The 12,194-nt window shown below is 26.0% G+C and overlaps 1 protein-coding gene across 3 annotated transcripts in view; it reads right to left on the bottom strand.

Annotated features, from left to right (window-relative positions):
• LOC117183129 (eukaryotic translation initiation factor 4E-binding protein Mextli) overlaps positions 1–12,194 on the bottom strand; it is a 35,039-nt gene that overhangs the window by 20,002 nt on the left and 2,843 nt on the right. For 2 of the 3 annotated variants that reach the window (XM_033376322.1, XM_033376323.1), the window contains exons 2-7: positions 10,117–10,233; positions 9,611–9,751; positions 7,663–7,832; positions 7,358–7,544; positions 4,755–4,826; positions 2,016–2,076 (exon numbers count right to left, since the gene is read on the bottom strand). In XM_033376322.1, the coding sequence (XP_033232213.1) occupies positions 2,016–2,076; positions 4,755–4,826; positions 7,358–7,544; positions 7,663–7,832; positions 9,611–9,751; positions 10,117–10,225 (740 nt within the window). In that variant the 5' untranslated portion in view covers positions 10,226–10,233. The remainder of the gene's footprint in view (positions 1–2,015; positions 2,077–4,754; positions 4,827–7,357; positions 7,545–7,662; positions 7,833–9,610; positions 9,752–10,116; positions 10,234–12,194) is intronic. The other variant, XM_033376324.1, reaches the window with a different exon arrangement.

The raw sequence follows: 12,194 nt of genomic DNA, 5'->3' as shown, positions 1-12,194 counted from the left end.
AATTTTCAGTGAAGTTTCTACCAAAATGCAGTACCTAAACGTACTTTATTTCACTCTAATACATTTCCCAAAGTTTCAGCTCGATATTTTACTTACAAAAAAGTTCTTAGGTTCAAAAAAACATTCAGTGAACTGAAAATGTGAAGTCGGTAATATAGGTATTTAGCTGTGTCACATGCCCTTAAGTACTTTTTAAATAAATTCTTTATACAAAAGTTTTGGTTTTAAATGTTTTTCCAATGTTTATAATGTTTTTAAGCAATATTTTGCGACTTCAATTTTAGATGTGCACATAACCAAAAGAAAACATCGGCACAGAAAAAGATATTTGAGAATCATTAGCTGTGATTGATGGTAAATCCGACCCCTTTGACGTCAAAGGGGCCCTCCAATCGATATCGTGATAGAAAATTCATATTTTACCAATAAATTAAAAATAGCAAACAATATGTACAAAATATTTCATGGGCGTTTTTATAATTAGAATTTTATATACTATAAGATCCATTTATTGGAAAAATGATACCTGACTTTGGAAACAACCCTATTAAAGCCTTGAATTTTAAACTAGTTAAATTGAAGTTTAAAAGTTTTATCGTTCAACATTTTTGTATTTAAATGCTCAATGATTTAGACGTAAAAAATGAAAGGTACTAACAATTTTCGAATGAACAATTTTGATTGAAATTCAGATAAACTGCATGAGTTATAATTCTTTTAAAATAAATTAATGAATTCAAACATTCAGATTCGATTTTAAAAACATAAATCCACTTTATCATTTGCAATGCTCTAAATTAAAGAATCATTCAACTTTAAAATGTTCAAAACTATATTATTTTAAACACCTTTAAAGCTGGAAGCGTTAGAAATTGAAAAATTAAACAAAATTTTAAACTGAACTTTTTCGTAAATGAGAAGTTAAATCATTTTCATTTTAAATAGTCTAAACATCCTTGAAAAACTTCAAAATTGTCTTTAAAAGTATTGAGCAATTTCGAAGCTGCTTTAAATGTATTCAATCTTAAAATTATTTTTAGAAATTTTTTAGAACTTCTAAATATTTGCTTAAAATAGAATTTTTCCTGCAATGTTTGGAAACTCCTGCATATTTTAAAACATTTTCTTAAAACCTTCTAGATTCTCTTTTAACAATTTGGGAAAACTTTTTGAATATTCTTTTAAAATAATATTCCAAAATCAAAAACTATTTTCAATTTCTAGGAATTTTACGAAAATTTTCTTATTCGTTTGAAGCCTTTTACAATTCTTCAAAAGTTTATAATTTTTTTTTTTTCTGTAAAAATTTACATTTTGTTTCAAGTTTGGCTGTGGCTATTTGAACCGAAATTTCGGTAGGAATAGCCAAATTTTGTTGGTATACACTTCGTTTAAATTATTTGAAATCATTTCAAGTTTTAGATTAATTTTGAATCTTTTCACAACTTCTAAATTCGTGTTAAAATGTCTCAAATTTTTTTACAATAAATAAGTGTTCAATTGTTATTTAAACACCAAAATCCAACAATTTCCCTTACAAATTAAAGTATATCCAAATTTTAACGATACAAGGCTTTCTATGTCAAAAAATTCAGTTTCAAATTGTTTACTTTTACATATTTGGTTTGAATTCATTCGTCTTAAATAAAAAGCGAAATATTTCAAAAAATTCAATAATTATTCTTTTGGTTAATTAAAAATTTTGAAATTGAATTGATTGAAGATTGCATATTTTAGACTGAAAGAATCATTTAAATTGAGTGAAAACCTTAAATTACAAATACATTATGATGAGTTATTTTTAATTTAAAAATAGTTTATAACAATTCAACTACTAATTACTTTTAAAACTTTTGAGATCGAACTTTTTTCAGATTTTTCTTCTAAATATTTGTCAAATTACCGGGCAAAACATAAATTTACTGTTATTTCCCGGTCTCAACAATTTTCCTATCATTTCCCGTTTTCTCGGTCGAAAGGCTAGCTACCCTGAATATTTTACATTAGCTACTTACTGTATCTTGTCCTCGGAAGTACCCGTAATTTGGACAAGTCGTTCTTTAGCTCCAGGGTTTACTGCGAAAGAATAAACTTAATTGTTTAAACTTAAAATGAAAAGGTTCAAGCGTTACTGGTTTAATAGTCACATGTTAATTAACATTATCAAAATTGCAAGAGATTAATTCAATCGTGACACTCGGAACGAAAATTTCGGGCAACTTTTGTGATTCGTGTTACATGCTTAGTGTTTTAAACAGTCATATTTTTAAGGGAAGAAAGCGAGTGCGAAGTAGAAGTCCAGCTGAAAAAGGCACTGCAAGTTGACCAGAAATACAGCACTATGTTAATTAATGATAAATGATTCTGATTTTCAACCCTTCACTCAGGCCTCACAGTCCCTATGGGATAAAATATTGGAACCAAAGGGTACTTTCACGCTCAATGGATACTTTTTCGTGCTCAAAGGGTAACAAATTGAGGATAAATTCCTAACATTTCAAAACAATTCAAGTTAAATTCCAAAGAATTCAAATGAATTGAAAACAATTTAAAAATATAAAAAACTTCATTGAAGTCTGTAAATTTAAGAATAAATTCGAAAAATGCAAGAGAATTCAAAAGAATTTGAAAAAATTCCTACGAATTAAAGGTGAGGTTAAAAATAAGACTTTAGGGTCAATTAAATAGAAACTTTAAAAAAAATTTTAAATCCACTAATTTAAATAGAATTGAGTGAATTTAGAAGAATTCAAGTAAACTAAAAAAATCAAGGTAATTCCAAAGAAATTGAGAGAATTCAGATTGAATTCTAAAAAAAACTTAAAATCTTCAAATTTTTGAAATCCAATTAATTTCTAACCAAAGAAGTGACTAATTACTACTAAAAAATTGAAAGTAAATTCAAAAGAATTCATATGAATTGAATAGAAAAATTTAATTGACAAAAATTTCATTTACTACAATAAAAATTGTGTGAATTTATAGATATTTAAGGTAAATGAGAAGAACTCGATGAAATTCATAGAAAAATTAAAAAAAAGTAATCAATAAAGTTAATTCAAAACTATTAGAAAAAGATGAAAAAATTAATTGAATTTATTAAGTTTAAAATGAGTTTAGAAAAATTAAAGAGAATTTTATAAAATTCCTAAAAATTTAAAGTAAATTTAAAAAACTTTAGGACGAATAGATCAAAATCTGTTTAAAAATCCACTGAATTGAGTAAAATTGGGTAAATTTAGAAGAATTCAAAAGGATTCAAAAGAATTCATCATAAATTAATAAGAATTCAAAGGGAATTGAGAGCTCTTATAACCCCATAAAATCCTTTGGAATCTTTTAAAACATGCAATAACCTTACATGTCCTGTAAAATCATTCCATATCATCGGAATTTCCTTAAAATTACATTCAAATTTTTTAAAACCCCTTACACTTATGAAAACACTTTAAAATTGTTTAAATCTCTTGGTAATGTCTTGGGCTCTTTTAAAATACCCTAAAATATTTCCAAATCTACCCTTAAAAGTATTAAAATTAAATCAAATAAAGTTCTGGTAATCTTTTACAATATTTCAAATCTTTTGACACCTATTTAAATCCCTTGAAACTTTTTAAAGATCTTAATAATGCGTGTGAATCTTTTAAAACATCCTCAAATCTTTTAAAACCCCATTAAATTACTAAAATCTATTAAAAATTTCTTCATAATCTTTTAAATTAATCTAAAATATTTAAAATCCTTTAAAATAATTTTATATTTGTTCAAGATCTTGAAAATGTCACATAACGTGAAAAAAAAACTTTAAAATATTACAAATCTTTTGATCATTTTGTCAACTGATCCTCAAGATCAATTGAATACAAACTTTAAAAGTTTGAAACCATTAAAAAAATTTCATTGAATTAAGTAGATTTGAGTAAATTTAGAAGAATTCAGGGTGAATTTCAACCAATAATTTAAAATCTCGGAAATCTTATAAAATTCCATGAAATATTTTTAAATATCTTTAAACTTTATAGATTCTATAAAATCGTTCCATATCTCCCGGAATTCAAAAAAAAAAGTATTTATTCTAAAATATTTCAAACGCCTTAAAATTCCTTCAAATTATTGTAATGATTAGTAAATTCCTTGGAATCTTTTGAAATTCCCCAGAAATGTTCCAAATAAAAATTCTTGGAAATTATTGAAATTTATTACAAATTTTTCAGAATTGGTAAAAATATCCTAAAATATTGCAGAAGAATTCAAAACATAAATAGTGATTAAACCATGCGTTAATTTATTGAAAGAAAATTGACATTATTAAAAATTACATTATGGGTTGTACGGAGGGTATTATATGGGCCAAATCTTGAAAATATATATTTTACGACCTCAACTGAATATAGGATACAATAGAATAGGGGATATAGGGACCGGTCGGTGAGGCCTGCTCACTCCAAAACCGAAAAAATGTATGGGGTCTATTTGAAAGTTAGGTGATTTAAAATTTAAATGACACAAAATTCAAGAAAAATTAAAAAGACCCGTTTTTCACTCCAAACGAATTACAAATTTTGTTAAATAAAATAAATTATGTTTTATGGTCAGAAGATATTAGGCTTCAAAAAAAATTCGGTATCTGTTTAAACTTTAAAATGAAAAAGAAAACATAATAGTTAACGATAAAAAAAAATAGAAAAAACATTCGATTAATGCTTCAAATGCATGAATTAATGCTGCAAAGCTGATTGCTCTCTTTGCTTTACCTCGCTGGAAGGAGATGATGGTCTCGCTGAGTTCTTCGATCATGTGAACACGTCGCCCCTTTATTCCCATCACTGTTTTTACGTAGAAACAATTTAAAAATATGAAGCATTCTGCTCAATGAAAATAAAAACATTGTGCCAAATTTCTAACAATATCTGCCTTTGTAACAAACCAAAGTATCAAAAGTAATTTAAACTCAGAAGTTTACAAGAATAGGGCTCAGATCGACTATAAAGCTTTAAAAAGGTCATATTAGTCGCATAAAATTACAAAGAAAGTCGCATGGAATTTTGAAACAAAGATTCAATATTGAATTTAATATAAAACGGTTTAAACCTAAGATTTTCACTAGAAATATATTGCATTTTCAATGAATAAATTGAATTTAGAACACAAAGGCGATTAAAAAAAAAGCATTTAGTTTTTGAGCAAAGACGATGAATTTTGAACAAAATAATTGAATTTTCAACAAAATATCTGACATTTTAACCAAAAGGTTCAATTTTTATGCCAAAAAGAAGCACTTTTTTAGAAGATTAGTTACATTTTTAACAAGAAATTTAATTTTCAATCCAAATGGATAAATTTTTGATTTAGAAAAACGATAAATTTTCAATCGAACAGGTAGAAAAAGAGGAATTCTTTTAAAAATGGGGAAAAGTGTGAGGATCGTAATTACATTCAAAATTAATCGACTTTAAACTTTTTTGACTTGAATAAAATGACGTCAATAAAACTGAAAAAAATCGAATTTTAAAGCACATTTTTCCATTTGAAGAAATAAAAAATAAACTACAAATTAAAGCACTCAAAATAAAACTCTTGAGTTTTAAACTCTTAAAATGAACTTCTTATATTATTTTCATCTTAAATAGTAAAAACCCCCTTGGAAAGTTTCAAAATTGTATGTAAAAGTCTTGAAAAATATAAATCGTTTTACATTTTTGAAATTTTTAATTATTTTTGAAATTTTTTCCAAACTTCTAAATATCTGTTAAAATGAATCGAATTTTTCCGACGATTTTTAGAAAATCCTGCAAATTAAAAAAACTCCTTGAAATCTTCCAGATTATTTTTTGACAATTTTGGAAATCTTTTAATATCTTTTTAAATATTCTCTTGAAATAATTTTTCAAAATGAAAAATCATTTTCAATTTTCCTAGGAATCTCAAGAAAACGTTTTTTGATTCTTTTGAAGCCCTGCTTAAAAAGCTTTTATTTTTTTTTTGAAATATGCAAAAATTTATATTCTCTTTTAAATTAGACTGCTACTATTTGCACCGAAATTTCCGTATAAATAGCCGAATTTTGTCGGTACAAATACTTCGTTAAATTATTTTAAATAATTTTAAATGTTTTAAATTAATCTTGAATTTTTTCAAAACTTCTAAATATTTTTAAAAATTATTCCAATTATTTCCACAAATAATAAGTGTTCAATTGTTATTTATATAAAAAAAATTAACAATTTTACTTACAAATAAAAATTCTTTTGAAAATAACAATTAAAATTGTAACATTCAGAGTTTAAAAGTTCTTCGAAATTTTAACGATTTAAGGTTTTCCATGTCAAATAATTCAGTTTCAATTTTTATACTTTAAAATATTGGGTTTAAATTATTCAATTTAAATGAACATTCAAATGTTGCTAAATATTAAATAATCATCCTTTATCTTAATTTAAAAAAATTTTTAATTGATTGTGTTAAAAACAAAATATTTTAGACTGAAACAATATTTCGAATTTAATGAAATGTTTTAATTACGAATATATAATTATGAAGTTACTTTTAAGTTGAAAATAGTTTGAGGTTTCAACCTGACGTTTACATTTTTTTAATACGAAGACTTTCGAATTGAAAAAATTCAATTTTTAACGTTAAAATCTGAATGTTCTTCAATTTTTAACGGATTCAGAATCTTGTTGTCAAATCAATTATTATTCAATTTTTAATACTTAAAGTACAGAACCATTTTGAAAATATTTTATTTACAGTCGATGAAATGAAAATGGTTCTTATCCGAAATTCTCAACTTCAAACGCTTTTATTTTTTACTTTAAGTCTTCAGGACTGCATTTTAAAATTCTTTCAATTAAAAATGTAAGCTTAAAAATAAAAATCTAAAATGGAAAATTTTTTAAGTGAAAGATTTTCGAATTAGATATTGTGAACTTAATGATATAATTAAACGATATAATTAAGATAACTATTTTTAAAAACTTTTGAAATCGAACTTGGGACAGATTTTTCTTCTAAAGATTTGTAAAATTCATTTGTAAAATTCATTTGTAAAATTCATTTGTAAAATTCTACATTGTTTAATTTCAAACTCTATTGATTAAAGATATTCTAAGCATTAAGCTTTATTGATGAATGATTAATTTTTTAATGTTCTAAATTAAAATTATACCGTTTTTTCTAGTATTAAATTTTAATTTTTTAAATTGCATTGTGATTAAAATTGAAACTAATTGTAAGTATAGCTAACTTCTCACAAAAATGGGAAAAAGTTGCATTTTCTCAAAAAATTATCACGATCAGAGCCCTATAAGAACTAAAGAATATTTGACATTTTTGAATTAATACATTTCCTATTTACCTTTTCCTGAATCGCTGTTTCGAATGACGACTTCGTCTTTGCAGTAGTTTTTACCAGGAATCCTTGTAGGCTTCGTAAACTTTCCGCTATTCTTGATAACTTCTCCTGGATTCAAGACTGGATGAGTAGGCGACGACATCGACATTGTTAGCAAACTTGTTGGAGTTTCCGGGGTCATTGGCTCGTTCTGGGAAAATAATCATTTAATTTTCCATTTTATTATTTTATTTTGAAATAGTAGAGTGGAAGTTTCGAGTATGCTGGCTTTTAACGGCAAAGAAATTTAATTTCCAGAAGAGACTCACATTCTCTAGACACGTTAGCTTTTGTGTGTAGTACGAATCCATTGAATCAGAATGATGCCATTGTTTGGCTCTAAGTTCTATCAGTTCCAGCAAGTGAACTCTGGTCGTGACATCTAGCCTCTCATCCTGGCTACCATTTCTAATAGCTACAAAGGCTCTGTCTAACTGGTCTAAATCAGAAAGGAAGATGAATTTAATTGAGAAACTAAAAATGACAACTGAAGCCTCGGCTGAAATAACGTTGTATCAACACATATTTTGTTTCCATAGACTTAAATGTATATGAGTTTCTATTTTAACTGTTTCTCTATTCCGCGGAAGCGCTGCGATCGAAAATTTAAAAAGTGATTTCGGAATGAAATGTCAAAATAATCGAGGTTATTTATTTCGCATCTATCTCAAAATCTAATCTAGCATTTTTTGAAGGATAAGATTAGAAAATTACATTCGTTTAAGAGTGTCAACAACAAATTTCAATTCATAAAAATAAAAAGTTAGATTCAGGGGTCTTCACAATCCACAGGTGTACCGTGACCCAGGATCGCTCGGCCTTTTTCAAGATCTAATCATTTTTTTCGATGGGAAACTTAGGAAATTTATGACTCCTTTTAAAAAAAATCCCAGTTGGAAGGGCTCGGAGAAGGTTTTTTTTTCTGTTTATCTTGACAGAGCTTGAAATAAAAAGTATTTTATTTAAAGTATTTGAACTAAGCAATTGCCGACATTTGTTCACAAATAAATGTTTTCGACATTATTAATACTAAATAATAATAAAAAGAAGTGGTCAAAAATAAATGAAAGGCGTTCACAATTTAAGAGTTTTTTTTTCAAATCGAGAATCTGTAAATAAAATTATTTCAGAATAAAATTTTGAAAATAGAACAAATTAATAACTTTAAAAATTGATACATTAAATAAAAAACGTAAATATAACAACCAAGAAGTTTAAAATTCTACTACAAGACAAACATTCAACAAAACACAGGAATTTTCAAATAAATAGTTGAATTTTCAACTGAAGAAGATAAACTTTCAACCAAACGTTAAATAGAATAATTTTTGATTAAAAATTAATTTTCAACAAAAAAGAAATTCATTGTAATTTGTGTTCAAGTCTTTGTGGTCAAGTTGTCAAGGTCTTGCAGGTCTCCTTTTTTACCATAAATAAACAAATTGTTAAATTTTAGGGAACCTTTGGAAACAATTTTTCGTCTGAAATCCTTGCAATTTTTTGAAATCTTGAAACTTCTGTGCAATGTTTTGTAGAGTTAAAACCTTTTGAATTAGTTTAAGATCTTTGAAATATTTTCGAAATCTCGTATTCATTTCAAATCATTCAAAATATTTGAAATCTGGTGTACTGTACCCTTTTTGAAATCTTTATGAAATTTTTATGAAATCTGAAATATTTGTGAGATCCTTTGTTACCTTTAAAACAATTAAAATACCCTTTTTAAAATCTTTGCAATCTTTTGAAATGTTCGAAATACGAAAATTTTAAAAATTGGTTTAAAAGTAATTCTTTTTGGTTGAAAATTCAACTATTTTTTATTTAAACCCTGACTTGTAGCAACCCTAAACACGAAACAAATTATTTTCAAACAATTGAGAATGAAAACTAGCTGGTGTCCATTTTTTTCCGTCCTCCCTGCTTTAAAAACATTGTTTTTAATGCTTTCAAATCTTTAAATTATATCCGAAAGTATATCTCATAAGGACCACAAACTACTCTAATGCTTTCAGAATTTTCATTTTTGAATCCTTTCGCAGAAAACGTTTTATGTTTGTCTTTTAAAACTTAACTTTTGGTTTTTACCTAATTGTCATTCTCAGTATTTCAGTTGAAATGTTTATTATGCACATTATATGATACAATTGTTAAGTTTATAAAGATAAAATTGTAAATTGGAACCGTTTTGAATTGGATAAAAGTTTGGCAATAACGCACCTTTGTAGATTGCTTCCAGCTGGTGAGAATAGAGCTTCAAATGATTACACATCGTAATCACATTGGTTTGCAGCATTCGATCGTAGTAACCATTGCTTAAATGCATGGCCACATTATCGATTAAGGACACTATGTCCTCAACTGTTAAAAAAATGGTTTAATATATTAACATTTTATTTAAATACTCCTACTGTTTTCTAATTAATTCACTAAATTGAGAAAGAGATTAGGAAATTTTTTATTGGCTCAATAAAAAATTCACTGATAAAAAAATGCATTTTTTTCTTTTGTAATCACAATTGTGATCAAGGCGATCTTATATCTTATTTGAAAAATTGAAACAATGTTTTTGATTTCTTTCCCGGAAGTATGACTCGAAATTTGCAAAACATTTTTGTTGCAAGTATCAAATGCGGAGTAAGTCAATTATGAGATCGGGAAAATTTTAGGGCAAAATTAATTATTCACAAATATTTAAGTTGATTGTATAAACGAAAAAAATATACTTGTCGAAATCCGTCCGTCGACGGTCGATTGACGCTGTGTCAGCTTCAGCGGCCGAGGTTTTTCTAGTTTTTTAATGTTTCTTGCTGTTGGCCTTAGCGTGGTTGCCATTTTTTATCCTAGAAAAAAAAAACTATATTACATATAAAGAATGTTCATAATAAGAACGTCATTCACTTAGTGAATTTTAAGATAAAACTAGATTTCCAGAATCTCTCAAAATTAGTCGCCATCTATAATTAGATACTTTGCTTTTGATCTAAATATTAAGTTACTTTAATTTTTTGTTTAATTTAGTACATTATTGCACAAATTTTTGTTTTTAACGACAAATTGAAATGCCATAATAATTTCCCAAATGATAATGCAAACAAAACGGACGAGTCTTTCTTTTTAAATTGACTTATGATTCCTGAATAAATTAATGAAGAGTACGCATTTTACATGAAAAATTCATTTAAAAATCTAAACACAAGTAATTTTTTTTTAAATTTCACCGTACGTATAAAAAAAATTAGTGCGGAAACAACAGATTTTTTAATCTGCCTTGTTACAATATCTTGACCAATTTTGAATTGAATCAGAACCCACTTTTTAAATAAAAAACAAATAAATGTCTAGACATTCATTTTTCCAGAGTAACGATTTTATAGAAAAAACGACAATATCGCCATAAAAACATTTGATAAATTCTGGTATTTGCAACAAGAAACCAGAGAAACTAAACAGGACCCTTTCTCAATATGATTCTAAAATTTTTATTACTCTCGGGTAATAAAACTCCTAGGCACTTTTCTCTGCACTCTTTCATTTTTAAGAAATGAAAATATGAAAATTGGTTCACAGTTTCTATGTATTCTTTTAAAAGCTGGTCTTTTAAAACATGCTAGAATTGCTAAACAGTTTCATTCATAGAAAAAATAAAATTAGGAGCCTTAAAAAATATCTGAGGTAATTATAAAATTATCTATTCACTGATTTAATATTACAAAATACTACTAATTATAAATCTATAGATTCTTTTTTGGATTGAAACAATTAATTCTTTTATTTGTTTTGTGAAATACTTAACAAAACAAAAAGACGAATTTTCAACAAAAGACTTCAATTTCGAACGATAAAAGTTAAGTTTTCAAGCTAAAAAATCGAATATTGTCAATAAAAATTGATCTCTAAAACGGAAAGGATGAATGTGTAATACAAAAGATCAATTTTCAGGCAACAAAATTATTTTTTAACCAAACAGTTGCATTTACTAACAAATCAAATATATGAAGACAAACTTGAATTTTTAACGAAAAAGTTCAATGTTATACCTAGAACGATGGTTTTTGAAACAAAAAAGATAACTTTTCCACAAAAAAGATAAATTATAATTTATGCCAAGAAAGATTTATAAGTTAAGAAAAGAACAAATATTTTGATCATTTTATCTCCTTATACTTAATTCAGTGCATATTTAGCTCAAATAAGGCTTGAGATTTCTAACTTTTTAATGTCAAAATATTGCATTTTCAAAAAGATACAGAAATTTTTAAACAGTTGAATTTTCAGGAAAAAGATCAATTTTCGATCAAAATAAGAGTTTTTTTGTAACAAAATACGTGAATTCTCAATTAAATAGTTGAATTTTGATCTAAAAAGATAAATTGTAAACTAAAATGATAATAGTTCAATGTTAAGGATAATATGTAATAATCAACCAGAGAAAAACTTTCATCCAAGAAGATAAGTGTCTGCCAAAAAAGAAGAATTTTCAACCAAATATATGAATTGTCAACTAAATAGATACATTGTCAACTAAAATAATATATATGCTATCAGAATAGATTGATTTTCAGTTTAAAAAAAAGGATTTTTAAAAGAATTGTTTTATTTTCAAACAAAGCGATCAATCTTTTACAGGAATTCTCAACCTAAAAGTTGAGTTTTCAACTAAAATGACAAATCTTTAACTGTAATAGGCAAACAATCCACCAAAAAAATAAATTTTCATCTAAGAAGATTGATTTCTACTAAAAAAAAAGAATTTGTAACAAAATACATGAATTTTCAACTGAAAAATATAAATTGTAAGCTA

This window comes from Belonocnema kinseyi, chromosome 2, assembly GCF_010883055.1.
Source record: "Belonocnema kinseyi isolate 2016_QV_RU_SX_M_011 chromosome 2, B_treatae_v1, whole genome shotgun sequence".
NCBI lineage: Eukaryota > Metazoa > Arthropoda > Insecta > Hymenoptera > Cynipidae > Belonocnema > Belonocnema kinseyi.
The sequence above is the reverse complement of the archived record's forward strand: the minus strand, read 5'-3'. Positions and strand labels throughout refer to the sequence as shown.